At 49.0% G+C, this 15,084-nt stretch overlaps 7 protein-coding genes across 7 annotated transcripts; 3 read left to right on the top strand and 4 right to left on the bottom strand.

Annotated features, from left to right (window-relative positions):
- Positions 1-234: 234 nt before the first annotated feature.
- Positions 235-947, bottom strand: BBK36DRAFT_1140981 (hypothetical protein; the record flags this gene model as incomplete). Its single annotated transcript, XM_024893415.1, has 5 exons — positions 235-248; positions 310-323; positions 466-510; positions 615-811; positions 915-947. 5 exons carry the CDS (start codon positions 945-947, stop codon positions 235-237), a joined length of 303 nt encoding a protein of 100 aa, XP_024749430.1.
- A 619-nt stretch (positions 948-1,566) lies between these two features.
- Positions 1,567-2,585, top strand: BBK36DRAFT_1118999 (glycoside hydrolase; the record flags this gene model as incomplete). Its single annotated transcript, XM_024890539.1, has 3 exons — positions 1,567-2,010; positions 2,068-2,134; positions 2,185-2,585. 3 exons carry the CDS (start codon positions 1,567-1,569, stop codon positions 2,583-2,585), a joined length of 912 nt encoding a protein of 303 aa, XP_024749429.1.
- A 3,570-nt stretch (positions 2,586-6,155) lies between these two features.
- Positions 6,156-7,037, bottom strand: BBK36DRAFT_52917 (NAD(P)-binding protein; the record flags this gene model as incomplete). The annotated part of the gene is made up of 1 exon (XM_024898212.1): positions 6,156-7,037. One exon carries the CDS (start codon positions 7,035-7,037, stop codon positions 6,156-6,158), a length of 882 nt encoding a protein of 293 aa, XP_024749428.1.
- Positions 7,038-7,414: 377 nt separating this feature from the next.
- On the top strand, positions 7,415-9,454 carry BBK36DRAFT_1168735 (N-terminal binuclear Zn cluster-containing/DNA binding domain-containing protein; the record flags this gene model as incomplete). Its single annotated transcript, XM_024895221.1, has 5 exons — positions 7,415-7,606; positions 7,645-7,743; positions 7,788-8,286; positions 8,353-8,443; positions 8,497-9,454. The coding sequence occupies 5 exons, from the start codon at positions 7,415-7,417 to the stop codon at positions 9,452-9,454; spliced, it is 1,839 nt and encodes a 612-aa protein (XP_024749427.1).
- Positions 9,455-10,435: 981 nt separating this feature from the next.
- Positions 10,436-11,385, top strand: BBK36DRAFT_1200060 (NAD(P)-binding protein; the record flags this gene model as incomplete). The annotated part of the gene is made up of 2 exons (XM_024897114.1): positions 10,436-10,931; positions 10,997-11,385. The coding sequence occupies 2 exons, from the start codon at positions 10,436-10,438 to the stop codon at positions 11,383-11,385; spliced, it is 885 nt and encodes a 294-aa protein (XP_024749426.1).
- A 943-nt stretch (positions 11,386-12,328) lies between these two features.
- BBK36DRAFT_1119033 (hypothetical protein) lies at positions 12,329-13,117 on the bottom strand (the record flags this gene model as incomplete). The annotated part of the gene is made up of 4 exons (XM_024890544.1): positions 12,329-12,590; positions 12,678-12,744; positions 12,819-12,893; positions 12,946-13,117. The coding sequence occupies 4 exons, from the start codon at positions 13,115-13,117 to the stop codon at positions 12,329-12,331; spliced, it is 576 nt and encodes a 191-aa protein (XP_024749425.1).
- A 1,037-nt stretch (positions 13,118-14,154) lies between these two features.
- Positions 14,155-14,995, bottom strand: BBK36DRAFT_1168732 (thioredoxin-like protein; the record flags this gene model as incomplete). Its single annotated transcript, XM_024895220.1, has 3 exons — positions 14,155-14,364; positions 14,446-14,885; positions 14,953-14,995. The coding sequence occupies 3 exons, from the start codon at positions 14,993-14,995 to the stop codon at positions 14,155-14,157; spliced, it is 693 nt and encodes a 230-aa protein (XP_024749424.1).
- Between the last annotated feature and the right edge of the window lie 89 nt (positions 14,996-15,084).

Below are 15,084 nucleotides of genomic sequence, written 5' to 3'. Positions count from 1 at the left end.
GAAGTCTTGCCGGATACAGAAGCTGGCGTCTATCCTCGATATCCATCTATGAGACCAAGGGAGCAACTAGTACTTTCCCAAGGGAAGTGGTAATTAAAGTCGAGTCTAAACATAGTGAGTAGTCTAGCCAGCATGCCACACCGAAGAAGTGAGAGCGACTTGAGGAAATTATTCTGCTGGCAGGAAGCATTGAGCCATGTCGGTAAGCAACAAGGTGAATAAGCCGCTGTTCGATCACCGGGAAGAATCTGCTCGCAAACAGCGTCAAATCAAGCCAGCCCGAGGGAACCGTGAACGATATGTACTTACTCTTATCCTCATTGCTCAGATTGTGTAGTACTTTGTCCTCAATCTCACCAACTGCAGCCTCACCTTCTCTAAAGGTAACAGCTCGGATCTCGTTACCTGCCGGATTAGGGCTAACAAGCTGACCAATGCCAAGTTTCATTTGGCCGTGGAATTTACCGAGCCAGTGCACCGAGGCTCCACACGGGTTCCTGAGCCGCCAAGCTAATGTGAGGTAGCTTATTGTTATGCTAAACTTAACGTTGCTGCTTCGCAAGATTGCTTAGGATAGACTACTGGGGCTGTGTGGTTGCACTTTTGCGACTCACACAGGCGACATGAAGCCCCTGGAGGCTGCATAGACTGATAGTTTGCTCCAGATACGATTCAGGTATGTGACTTGCACATCCGGGTCCAGCCGGCGAGCTAGCTGTTGCGATCCACTGAATTTCACTTGACGCTCAGCTTCCTTCGCAACCTGCACATACTTTCCAATGCACCGCAGAAACAGGAGAATAGTACCTGACTGCAGCGCCTCGGTAGGACCTGTTCAGTAATCTTTCCAATGCGCGAGAAGTACGCTTATGATGCGGAATACTACTATAAAAAATGCTACTACTACTTGTTACTATTACCAGGAAAGCGAACTGCTCCGTAGCCATATTAGCATCTTTCTACCCTAACGCCTAGGTGGGGGGATTCCATCACTTACTAACGGAGTTGGCATCAGCCTTGCCCGCTGGAACGAAAGTGGGTGTTACCAGAGATGACAGAGTGACATGCCCCAGGGCAACATGGGGAGACTTGGCGTATAGGTGGTGCCGAGTTTCAGCAAGCCTGAGAAGAAGTGGTGTTAGACAAATACCAGAATCGGAAGTCTGAGAGTGCTAGTGGTGGCATTGACACATCCATGTCCCTGCCTTTCTATCACATTGGTAGCAGTATAAGCAGACTGCATGACTACTTCTGTGGGAAAATAGAACGTAAGACCGGACTTGTCGCAAGCGGACGAAGCTTATGAGTTACGTTGAAGCTTGCTCTTAGGGGAAGCTAGGTTGGGGTTCAAAGACGGACTTAGAGCCTCAGAGTTTTCTAACATGAATATATAATGGCCGAACTCCCTGCTGTCTGGTCCAAGATTCCATCCCCTTCAGCCAGGCCATCAACGATAGTCAAGGAAGGACCTTCAATTCGCATACTCCTTCAAGCCCTCTATATTCAACAAAACATCTCATCATGGTCAACAAGGCTATCGTTGCTTCACTACTGGTGGGCGCCGCTATGGCGGTCCCTTACCCTCCTTCCATCGATTTGGGACCGACAGGTCCTGTCCCCGACACTGTCGATTTCTCCCCCAAGAAGCCAAATGGCGGCAACTACATGCCATCAAAGTCTACCAATGATCCTGTGTCAAAGACGGTTGACGCTCCTGCAGTTGGCAACAAACTGGAGGCCCGCGCAACTGGCGAAAGGGTCACCAACGGTGTAGCTCGCTTCGACAACTCTAACATCCAGGATGGAGTCGGCAACGGTGTGGACACTTACACCATGTACTGGGGAGACGGAAGCACCGGCGCCGGCTGGCCTGACCAGAGCCGCTGGGTTTCCTTCCAGAACATGTTTGATAATTACAAGAACCAGATGTTTGCCGCCTGCGCAAACCTGCCTACACCCCAGCCCAACGATAGCGGCCCTGAAGTTGGTGCTATTTGGGATGGTATCCAGGTAAGCTCGAAAACCATATTGCATTTTATGAATGACCGACTTATAATATTGTCAAAGCAAGCGGCAGCGGCGACCGGAGTGGACCACAGACTTATCCTGGCCGTCATTATGCAAGAATCCCACGGTATGAATTCCGCTTCGCTACTCGAGTCTGGCCTCCTAACAGTTCATTAGGGTGTGTTCGCGTTCATACGACAAACGGGGGCGTCAGGAACCCGGGTCTGATGCAAGACCACAACGGCTCTGCCACTTGTAACGAGAATGGCAGAGTGCAGAACCCATGCCCTTCAGCCACCATTTACCAAATGATCAGCGAAGGTACTGCAGGTACCAGCAGCGGCGATGGCCTCGCCAACTGCATCAACCAGTCTGGCCGCAACGATGTTTCGGCCTTCTACCGTGCCGCCCGTATTTACAACTCGGGCTCGATCTCGAGCACTGGGCAGCTCCAGAACGGCATCGCCACTCACTGCTACGCCAGTGATATTGCTAACCGTCTGACCGGCTGGGTCAACGCTCCTAACGGGTGCAACTGCGACAACAATCCTGGTAGCTGTGGTATTACTACTAACTAAATACATGCAGCAGTGAGCTGCGTTGAAACCGAGTGTGTGCGTTGATTCCAGCGCACGTGCCGGTATTCGCTTCTACTTCATGGTACCATATTTAACCCACATCTGTGTAGATATATGGGAGTTGTACATAGCTTTGTTCTACATATATAAGAGCCAGGTATATAAAATATAGCTCAGTCCTCATTCGTAAAGCATCTTCTGCTCTTTATGAGAGTAGTCCTATTTGCACAATCGAATATTCCTCTTTAAACAGTTATGGCCTGTGCTATAAGCTACATGTGACCCCTAAAGAAGCATAGGGCTGCTGCTGTAATTGCAACCGCAGCTCTAGGCTTGCGATGATAACACTGATGAAGTTGACGCCTTAAAGTTGAGGCTGATCATGTTCCTCTATCGGGACACGAGATGTGCCATAAGCATACACTGTAATCAGGACTCTTCTGATATAACACATGGTGTGCTCCTGATAATAACTGTGCAAATTGGAATTTCGAGCTGTGTAGATAGGACTGCCCCTTTGTTATTGCATGTTGATCTTGTGAATGCTCGTGTTACCCCTGAAACGACGCACTGACTTGAATTTGAACTTATTGCCATTGCTCCAGCATGAGCGCAAGGCCCGGTCAAGATCCAAAAGATTGACGCTTCTAGAAATGTAGCTATTGACTAAAAAGCTTATAGGCAAGTGCTAATATTCCTTTCAGTTACTAGTCTTTTTCGTCCAATAAGAAATATTGTTGTGATTACACTTCGTAGTGAATTTCGTTGCCTTAATAAGGTGACCTACATACTTACCCATCCTTATTCCGAGATTAGTACACCCTTGAGCTATCTGAGAACAGGAAGCCGTACCCCAACTCACTTGGACTTGGGCAGCCATTTGCATCCTAGGCTATTATATATTGAGTTTTCCATGTTTCGCCTTCTTGTTTTACTTTGTACGCCTATAACGAGGATCCAAATCCATGCATTCATAGTATACAAGAGTTGATCACTGAAGAGTTGAATGGTAAGGTAAGTTCGCAACCGTTCTTTTACGAATGCATTCAGCGACACGCACAGTATTGCCGTAATATTGCTTACTAGCTACGTTTTGGGGCATGAGGGATGCTGAATTACTAGTTGTGATGAGCATGCGGACTCTTCGTACTTTCCATGCCCTTGAGGTACTTTCCATGATCTTGAGAGCTCGATCTGAGTAAATCAGATCTACTCATCGGTCACCACACATCTCGATGGCTAGGGGGTGATACGATATATCAAGACAGAGCATATGTCCCTCTATTGAATTAACTTTATTCTAAGAATGCTGAACCGTTGGTGGAGGAAACTAAAAATGTGTGCCGACGTTGGCGCTAGTAATTCGTCTGCTCATTCTTGGATACGCAAAGATCTGGTTCTGAAGGTATTATGGCCCGGAGTATCTTTAGCCTGTAACCAGGCAGGCTGGGTGATGTACGGCGGAGACTTTATCCAAAACTACTTCGTTACTACTTCGTTTAACGCTTTAGGTGATTGCTTCTCATACATCCATGTCTGAATGTTATTGTCACTGACCAATCATTCCCAATAGCCAACTGGGATGCAGATATGCAAGGCTTCTTGTCCACCTTGACCCCAGAATCGGATAGATTGTCTTGCCGGCCGTGACGATCTCAAATGTCCGGCGGATCCACTTGAAGGTTTTCTGGGAATATATAAAGGGCTGGCGTGCCCCCTTACGTCTTGATACCTTTCTAACGCCATCTCTTCTTCCAAATCCAAAGACCTATATTCTACGAAAACCCCTCGACCAAAATGCAGCTGCGTGTTCTTCTCGCCGTCTTCATTGGCGTTGCCTCTGCAGCCACTCTGAAAGCTACCGATTGCGACTGCGTAAGTGACACCCAGTGATATATACAGCCAGTAGTATTTTGTTCATGATGCTGATAGACATATTTAGTTCGTTGCCTGTGACGTAAGTTGATTTTCGTGAACTAAAGCCGTACAGATAACTCACCAAATTCTGCAGAGCGACCTTCACGATCCCGGAAACTGTTATAACGACTTCCCTGGATGCACCGATACCTGTTGCGGGCTTTGCGGTTGCAACTGTCCATAGACCGTGACTGACAAGATGCTGACCGCCTCTTCACCACTTTGAATGGTTTAATTCGAGCTTCAAATTGTGTGGGCTGGTATGAAGCTCTGTTGATACTGCAACGGCTCGCTTGCTAGGAAAAGCTGGAGGCCTGACACACTTATGTAGCAACTCCATGTTAGATCAAGCAATGAACCAGTCGACAACCCAATTGTATAGACCACCGTAGCTGGGTAAAGCGCACATGTGAAGAGACAAAGTAAAACAGCTTGGACTCCAGCGTACGCCGCTTGGCTGCTTACTCAATTGGAGGCTGTGGCTCAACTTAAGCGCCGAGGTCAGGTTCATTAGCTGCTTCGCCCCCTACCTTAGTTATGCGCTCTAATAAGCTAGCCTTCTGTTGGCATGAGCATACATGGTATTTGCCAGGGCCATGTCATAATTCGTCGGAATGCTTTCTTAGTTACCGGGATGGCTACCTACACCAGAGTAAAACGAACCAGTCATCAGATTTCATCTATGTGCAATTACAATACGTGGGATGTTCACCCCTTAGTAGCCTTCTGTTAAGCCTCTTTGTGGACCTCCTTAGACCCCTCTGGGTAGGTAGTTTTACCCTCTGCTGAATTATCGGTTGGACAGCTGATGATGCCATCTCCCGGTGATGGACTCAAACAATATCTCCATCCCACACTGGAGGCCTATCGAAATTAAGACATACCGGAAGTCGGTTAGGGCCGTCGGCATTGAAGGTGTGGAGTGCACATTGAGGGGATGATTACCGAGTTTACAAGTCCCAATGTGAACGTTACCAATCTGTTGGTCCGCAGCTCGGAGCTAATCACGCCGCACATGTACGACCAATCTTGATAACTCATATGACATACTTACCTACCTAGTATGCCGAAGGAACTATCTCGTACAAAGTCTATTACTTGTTCTGATGATTTGAAAAAAGATCTCGGAGAAGCTTCTCTTGCACAACAACGAAGTCATGGCTTTTTTTTTTTTTTCAAAACTTACCCTCTGTCTTTTTGTTTTAAACTTACCCTCTGTAGCACATCATGGCGGGTTCCTGCACATGATGCGCAGGAGCACAGAGAGCACATCCAACATCACCATAGGGCTAAAATAACAGTCTTCCGTCTCGGCTATTCCTCAGCCTGCTTCACACATACGTGCTGTTGTCTTCACAATGTGGCAAGCCCGAGAAATCTCCAAATTAACTCGCTTAGTTATTATCCACCAAGCTGCAGAGAGATGGATCACTAAACACAGGTAACCCTGGATATGTTGCATTGTGTGCTCCGTAGCCTAGAAGTCAGAAGCTGAGTGGCGGGCCTCTAATTTTCCGGCTGTTGAAACCCCAGTATTTCACTCCAACTCGATGGCTCAGGTCGAAGTATGTAAAACATCAGACAAATTAACTCGCCAAAGACTTCCGAGCAATTTTGGGCAACGAACGACTTTATGTACTTCGCAATGTAGTTCTAGTCCGGGAGCATGCCATCCCTGAAGACTTCTTCATATACATAATCTGTGCTCAGCGCAATGGGCTTCATCTTCTCCGCAGTCTCCCTGAGCATGCCAATCTTCGCTTCCAGCATAGCATAACAGTCTGAGCCCAGCGGAAACCGAAGCTGATCCTCAAGCCCTGTTGCCATTCCCGTCCCTGTGGCAAGTTCGTAAATGCGCTGAATGCCAGCTTCCGGGTTTCCGGGCTGCTTCTCATGCAGACCAGACAGCAGCGTTTCCATATTCGCATACCCTTCCACATGTTGGCTCACATTCTGGCCCTGTGCAATCGACTTTAAAAAGTCCGTTCGGAAGACGCCAGGTTCAACAATGTGAACGCGAATTCCGAATGGCTTGAGCTCGTGGGCCATGGCTTCGCTCAACCCCTCAACGGCAAACTTGGAGGCCGTATAAATCGGAGCTCCTTGAGGACCGAGAATACCCACGCCACTCGAGAGCTGTACAATGACACCGGCTCCCTGCCTTCGCATATGCGGGATCACTGCTCTTGTGAAATTGAGGAGCCCGAAGAAGTTCACATCAAATTGATAGCGCGACTCCTCCTCAGAAACTTCCTCCACAGCGCCGAAATGACCGAAGCCAGCATTGTTAACGAGGATATCGATCCGTCCGTGCCTCTCGACAGCTGCATTGACGAGCCTGGAAATGCTAGCGGCCGGCGCAGTAACTTCAGTTTCCACCAAGTCGGCATTCGGGTTCTTTGTGAGAGATTCTGGGAACTTCGAGAGGCTCCTGGCAGTTGCAATGATGGCATCGCCTTTGGAAAGGGCCAGATGGGCAAGCATGAGACCAAAGCCGGTGTTTGCTCCGGTAATGAACCAAACGAGGGGAGCCATGGTGTCGGTTGTTGATATCTGTTAGCGATAGTCAACTATTGATGCTGCGACAAGTGGTAACCTGTATGCTTGTTGTCTTGTTAAAGACCAGGCGCTTGTGTTCGGTGTTTCCGATTTAATTCTACACCTGTATTGCATGTTTTTATAGACGGCTGGACCGTCTTATCCAGCGTTTTCTACTGCCATTTTCCGACATCACTGGGATGAACCCGCCGTTACTCGGGAATCTGTCAGCAACTCCGCTATCCACTTTCTTTTCCGCATCCCGACAGATCGCCCATTTCCCCGCTATATCACGGCCGGGCGGCGAACAGCAGCAATGCACGAATTCATTGTCCAAAAGGTTACACTTTGTATGCCAACGACAACAATACTCAATGGATCCGGGAAAGACCATGACCAAGCGCGGTCGAGGCCGAAGCGTAACTGCATGCCTCGAGTGCCGCAAGTTGAAGAAGAAATGCGACCGTCAATGGCCCTGTAATCATTGCTCCAGCAGGCAAATACCACACAGGTGCCGGTTCACTCAAGCGACCCAAAACCAGCAGCAGATGAGCGCTTCGACGGATGTGCTTCAAGCTACACCTCGCCAGCCGTCGTATCCGAGACGCCGGAAGATAGCGATCAGGCTATGAGTCCGGCATCCGCGATGCACATGTTAGGCTACATGTATGCGAAGAACGATGCGGTGTTTGGCGGCATCACGGTAAGAAGGCGGATTATCGCTCCTCTTGGATGTCGGCTAACTAGCCAAAGGCCCAATACACGGAGTCCCCGAATGCTGTCCCTGAGCCAGTATTGAAGGCTTCTCGCATCGTTTCGCCTAGGCCATACACTGATGTACTGATCAAAAACTTTTTCGACAACGTCAACTACCACTACGGAATCCTCCACCAGCCTTCGTTTATGATTGCTTATGTCAACTGGTGGTCTCATCGACGTAGAGCACAGAGCGAGTCAGCTATCGGATTAACTTGCCTCATCCTTCGAATTTGCGCCAACTCTTCACAGTTCCTCTCACAAGAGACTTCGCTACAGCTGGAGGTCGACTTGGGTGACTCTGTCCAGAATCTCAGCAGGACTTACCACGATGCTGCGCAGACCATCAGCGCCTTTCTATCACCGCGCTGTGGCGATCTCGTTAATGCGCAACAGTCCTTCTTAGCCGCTACATGGCATAAAGGTGAAGCTGACTTTGTCCGATCATGGCACGAGCTTGGTGCTACCGTGAGACTGGTTCAAGAAATGAGTAATATGCCTGTTCCTTCAGCGCAAGGTATCTATTTAAATTCTAGGCTAACCTTGGTGCTTCCAGGTGTTCATATAGATGTCCACTCCGAGGAGATAAACGAGTTCGACTTGGAAATGAGGCGAAGGTTATGGTGTGCCCTGTACACATGGGAGAGGTGTGTTGGCCTGACCTTGGCATGGAGGTCGATGCTGACTTAGCTTGCATCAGATACATGGCCGCAAACTTCAACCGCCCCCCCATGATACAATCAGATACTACTGTGCCGCTGCCCAATCCAAAACTGGACCATCAGAGGACTCTCCCCGAGGTCCCATCTCTCATTGTTGCTAAGTTACTTGAGAACCAGCTTGCAAGGCAGTTGGAAGAAGGCGACCGGGCGGATGGCACACATGGCCCGGGCAAGCTGGAATTTGTTGAAGCCTGGATGTCTTCCCTGCCACCGGCCTTCAGGGTTGTCGACCCAGTGAAGCGCTGGGATGGAGAATATCCGTACATACCCTTCCAACGTCTACAGCTGCACTGTGTAGGCTACATGACCCAACTGTTGCTCCTACGGTCTACCTTAATCACTTCTGGAGCCTTCTCAGAAATAAGCTTTGCAGGGGCACGCATTACACCCGAAACTATGATGCTCCTACACCGGATTGTTGATCTTAGTCTGCAGGCCATGGCCGTGAGCAAAGACATCTTTGAACTTTGCTTTCCGCAGCATTCGAAATACTTCATGGTTGCATTTTGTCCCTTTGACAACGCAGCACTCTTGTGTTCTTTGCTAATGCACGATGTCAGTCGAACAGTGATTCCTAGACGGATGGAAGTCGTACATGCGGTTGGGCAAGCATTACACATCTCTCGCAGACTTCGTGGGTTCACCAGGATGGGTGACGCGACATGGAGCATACTATCAACTTTTCGAGATCGCATCAACCTGACTCTGCTGGGAAGGGAATTGATTGAAGAGACCGAGGTCACTGGGAAAATCCGAAGGCGCAGCACTGGGTCGGGTGTTGGCTCTCCCCCTGAGTCGGATGACCGTTTCGAAGCTTTCTCCAACGAGGAGCTGCGGCTGCTAGAGGATAATCTAGCGGCGGATAGTGCTGGAATCTTGGGGATAGATTTGGGTACGTTGGACGGAGTTTGGAACTGGGAGCGGGTGGGATTCTAATGCCATCAGATACGAAATGTTAAATCTAGGATTCAACTCTACCACCGTGGCTTAAACAGAACACAACACCATATAGCATGACAGGTTTCTACACATCGTATGCTACCTTCAATATCACTTGGACACTACAACTCTTGGCCTTCAGTGGCGTCCACTCTGACGAGGACCCTGTGAAGTAGGTGAGCGTCTTCTGCTTGAACCTCATTGGTTAGGTTATTTCGATATACAGAACGTAGTTCTCTTTTGTGGGCTGATACTGCGTTACTACGATCAGTGCCAGACTCTACCAGGTAGAAACACAGTCTTGAACTAAGAGATTTGCTACGGCATTTTTTTCTGTATTTCTCTCGTCTTTTGGCCGTCAAAGACGTATAGTGTCGAGGAATTCGTGGAAATTGGGCATGCGCAGAGGGCTATGCGTACAAAGAGAAAGCTGTTGTGTCTTTGACTTTGGATTGGCGCTTTGGACTAACAAGTCCCTTGACCCATTCATGATGTATTCATTCCGCCTTGCCTACATCTGATTTAACGCCCAATGTATAGCTAAAACGTTGGCTATGGCGTTAAGTCTTGTCGTCCGCATACATGTACTATTGTAACTCCTCCCATGCGCGCGGGATGGAAAATGGGAACTGCACGGCTGATTCCCCGCCGAGTTCTAGTGGGGACATTCTCCGGAAAGTCTTCCGAAAAAGGAAATTGAATCAGTCCGAAATATTGCTTCAGTCCACCGCAGTAGCTTAACAACCAAGATTTAGAACATCACGTCTACAAATCGTCGACTCAAGCTCGGGAGTATGGTGTTCAAGTGATTTTAAGTCCGAGCATAGCGAGATCAATTGTACAGACTGCAGCATGAACATTGTCGAACACCGGTGGTTAAGACGTGTATAAAGCGCTCCTCTGCCTTTCACTCTGACGCCTTTTCTCAAACTTTCCATCATCTACAGCTCCATTCCACGGGTACGAAAGAGTCTGACCATGGCAGCCCAAGCGACAACCCCAGGGAGGCCCCTTACTTGGCTCATCACCGGATGTTCATCTGGGTTTGGCTTGTCACTGGCCCGCATCGTCCAGGCCAACGGCCACAATCTCATTGCGACTTCTCGTGAGCCTTCAAAGACGCCCGAACTCATTTCTGAAGTTGAAGGTAAAGGTGGTAGATGGCTTAAGCTTGATGTCAATGACCTCAACTGCGGGATGGTCATCGATGAGCTTGAGGCGCAAGGCCAGCCCATTGATGTTCTTGTGAGCAATGCAGGATTCTGCATCTATAACGTCGTGGAGAACTTCACCGACAAAGAGGTCCGCGATTTGATGGAGACTCTATACTTCGGCCCCAGCCGTCTGATCAGATCTGCTGTCAAGCACCAGCGTCAACGCAAATTCGGAGTCATCGTGAACATCAGCAGTGGTGCTGCTTTGGAGGCCAATCCATCCATGGGCGCTTATGCTGCTGGAAAAGGTGCACTAGATTGTATGTCAAGCACTTTTATAGATCGCTTTTGAAAGGGTGGAAATACCTAACTGATCAACATAAAGGCATGGCAAAGGCGCTGGCAAAGGAAGTTGAGGCCTTCAATATCCGCGTGTTGACGGTTCTGCTTGGAACCTTCAATACAGGCATGGGTAACGCAACTATTCTAGGCCAGAATCCGCTGCCCGAGGACTACAAGGGCTCCATGGCTGAAAGGCTCATGGAACTTATGTCAACGGGTAAATTTGCTCCAAATGGGGATAAGGATAAAGCGATGAAAGCGGTCTATGAAGTGGTTGTTGGGGAAGGAGTTGGTAAAAACCACGAGGCGGAAAGGGTTCTGCCCCTGGGTCGGGACTTGGCCGCCAGGATCCAAACTGTGCAGGATTATTTCTCTCACGCCATGCAAGTATTTGGGGATATTTGCAACAACGTATATCTGGAGATGAACTGAGCCGAGGGTTGGTGCATGAGGTTGTTTGAGTCTTTATCGAGCAACAGCATTCGCATGGGCGTCACAGCAGTCGGGAGGTGTCTATCAAGTCTATATGAGCTTCTGTACGTGGCATTACAAGTTGTCGCTCAAAGTACTCAACGGTACTCCATAATACAGCAATGATCGAAAGCTGGCTCATGTCCCAGTCTACATGTACTGTAATGACTACCTAATCAATCGATTGCAGATCAAAGCTCAGCTGGATGACCTTAGCATAACTTCAGGCAGAGGTCAACAAGTTCAAGTTGTACAATATTGCGTAAGAGGTCAAGATCTTCATGCAGCAGCTCCGTGGAGTTAACGAGAAAATTCGCATAGGTACTCATTTCGGCTGCAAGTAAGGTAGGTAGGGACGGACGCTAATTCCTTTCCTACCTACATGTAGACTGGATGACTGCTGCAGCTCGGGCGGTTTATAGCAGCTAGTGGAGGATGCGGAGCAATGCGTGATTCCCTAGTCCTGGTAATTGTAAACGGTGTTGAGGCGATCGCGAGGCAGATTCGGGAGACGGAAGTAACTTATGTAAGTGATCATAAGTTGGGAATCACACCGAAATGAAAGCGAATTGTGACCGAGGCCACCATTAGTCGTATCTGCCAGTGGCGCCTGATCTCGCCAAATGAGCGGAAATGCGAGCGAACCTTGCGGGACATAGACGTCAGCTCGAAATGATGAAATGCGGTATGGACACTCAAGCCCAAATGGACACGTCGATCCCATTTGACTGGGTGTGTATGGGAAAAAAGCAGGCGAAAACCGCAAAGATGAACCCTTTTTGCTCTTTATATAGTATCCTCAAATATATTTTCTACATATCAATTGTCTCTGCGGTTGAGCAAATAAGATAACCCTCGTACCTTTTGGCTTTGGAGTTTTTTGGGCACGAATATCCAAGTTGTATCAGATCGGGGGAGCCGGAGCCGCCTCGACATCATTGGCCAGCAAAGCCTCTACCTTCGCTCCCCTCTTTCGCCTTTCATCTAGCGAGATCTCGTGTTCCGCTGCACTGGACCAGCCAAGGCGCAGCTGGGGGTACTGAAGGGGTACCTCGCTACTCTCGCGAGGCAATCCGTCTAGGTAAATGGGCCACGGCGTGCCCAACCAGGCATTGCGAGATTCATGGTCTCGGCGTTGTTGTGAGGTTAGAGGATGAACGAGGATACTGGTCGGTTCGTCAGATACCGACCGATATGTAACGTGGAAACATCGGTGACTTGTAAAAGGTGTCGGGAAGGGTGAAAAATCTCACCTTAAAGCTCCCCGATTTGTGGCCAGGTAGAAGAAAACATCGGAGAACGACGAGTCGGGAACCCAGACTTGGATCGAGAATTAGCTAACGGCTATGTTTGGGTTCGCGTACCTACGCATAGAATGTGCCATCTGTACTTACTCTCGTACGACCCAGCAGGATGAGGCCCGATGGGCTCCTTGTTCACCCTATGAAGAGGAACGGCAACGAAAGCACCTATAAAGTATGCTCAATTTCCAGCCTGGAGATCGGCCCAGCATTGACTCACCGTCGCGACGAAGCCTTAGCACAGCGTCACGGAGCGCAAGTGCTGCGGCCGTTTCCGCAGGCGATTGCAGCAGGAAATATATGTGAAAGTGCCATTCCCGAGTTCGAGTTTCCACAACGGTCTGCAGGTCGTCTTGGGGACTCGAGACAGCGGGCATGATGACCTGAGTCATGGCAGAAGACGTGCAGTTTCTCTTTGGATTCTCCTCCTGTGTTGTTAATGCGTCGTGCCCGATCCCGATCAGGCGTTGAAAGCGTGAAGCTGTCGACGGATCACAGGTGAGATTTCTGCACTCCAGTAGCACATGCAGTGAGCACGCCATTGATCCCGAGCTTACCCCACTGCGGTGCGGAGGTGCCGCGATTCTGCAGGTGGTGCTGCCGGGATTTGGAGACTGCAACTGCGACTTATCGACCTCATGGCCTTTTTTTCTGTTGAAGGGCTATTGAAATTTGACAACGATTACGTTCGTAGGCCCAAGCATATAGACGGCTCCAATGTATCTTTCGTTGTCTATAAGGTGTTGTTGGGAATATGCGCTGCCCTGTTCGTAGTAGCGGTATGAACGTTTCTCATAGACCTCGATGAGCAAGGGGCAGCGATCTGGGTAGTGCACATAAAACGGTAACAGTCGAAGCAGAACACCTCGACTGCTATAGAATCGCTTAGATGATTATCAATCCTAGCAATAAAGCCAGCAGACCAGCTTACAAAGCAACAACAGAGAGGAAGAGACTGCCCACGGACCGTGATAAAGTGGAATAGGTATGGAATCTTGGACTGGTGGGTAATCGAAACGGCAAGAGTATGGTGTAATTAACCTGTAAGCAAAGTCACATTCAGAGTGAGCAGTATTTAATGGGTCTGATAGCTGACCTAACTTTGGGAGAGGATACTATTTTCATGTACATCTGCGTATCTAAATTCTCTGTCAATACGACCTAGAAACGTGAAATCAAAGGTGGCAGTCTCCGACATGTCCACAGATACTACGCTGCCTTGACTTCACAATGCTTAGTTGATTGTGCCTGATCAGCAGTAGCTTTAGTACGATATAGGCAATGTCCAGCATTCTCAGGGAATTTCCCCTGGGCTATTCGGCAAAAGTTGCCCTGCGGACAATAGAGGCTGCGTATAACAATACAATAACCCCTCCGCATTGAGTGATCAAGTGATGTAAACGAGGGCCATGCCAACCCAACGTCATATTCAAATCTTCAGCTTTGCCAGGCGTGCCTTTGTCTTGGCCACAACACTTTCCTCGTCCCAGATGCCATTCACGCTAGGATGCTCCACCACAGCCGTCGCCCATTTATAGAAGTTGGGCGTCTTGGCAGGCAGATCCTTGACCAGTGTTTCTGGTCCGACACCGTTCTTTGGTAAAGCCAACAATCGCAGGATGAATGAACCGGTGAGCACCTGCCATCAAGTTAGCAGAGCTACCGCAAATAGCAGCCTCTTCATCTCCCCCTTCGGATTTTCCCTTTCCGGACAATTTACCTCGGCCAACGTCAGTGTTTTACTTCCTGCAAAGTAGGGGCCTGCATCACCCAACAGCGGTTCAACTTCTTTCTCAAGCTGCTTCACAAATTCAGCAGCAGCCTGCTCAGCTTCTTCTTCGGACTTAGCAAAAAGAGCCTTGTGATAGTGGGGGTGCGCCTTGCTGAAGAATGTGTCGACAAAGAAGTTAATCCTGGCACGAGCAAGAGCTGTCTCAGGTGTGCCACTGTTTGGGATCAAATGAGATGGATAAGCATCAGCCAAAAATTGAGCAACAATGGCGGATTCTGTGATGATATGGCCATTGTATGAAAGGCTTGGGACGAGACCACGGGGATTGACAGCCAGGTAGTCCGCGGTACGGGGAACGCTCAGATCGATTATTTCCTCCTCAAACGGTAGCTTGAGCTCAGCTAAGGCGATATGGGCTCGGTGGGCCCCTGATAGCCCTCATGTCAGTGTTTGTTGTTCTCAACTTTTCCTTCCCCTTATTTATAGAGCACGAACAGGGGCAACCGTGGTTGGTATAAAGCTTGATAGAAGCCGTCATTCTGTCAGGTCCAACAGCTGGTGAAATATTTGAAAACTCTTGTTGAATAAAATTTTCCACTACTTCGTCGACAATAGCAAGCAGAAAGG

Source organism: Trichoderma citrinoviride (genome assembly GCF_003025115.1).
Source record: "Trichoderma citrinoviride strain TUCIM 6016 unplaced genomic scaffold BBK36scaffold_7, whole genome shotgun sequence".
Taxonomy (NCBI): Eukaryota; Fungi; Ascomycota; class Sordariomycetes; order Hypocreales; family Hypocreaceae; genus Trichoderma; species Trichoderma citrinoviride.
Note: the sequence above shows the minus strand (reverse complement) of the source record. Positions and strands in the feature narration are given on the sequence as shown.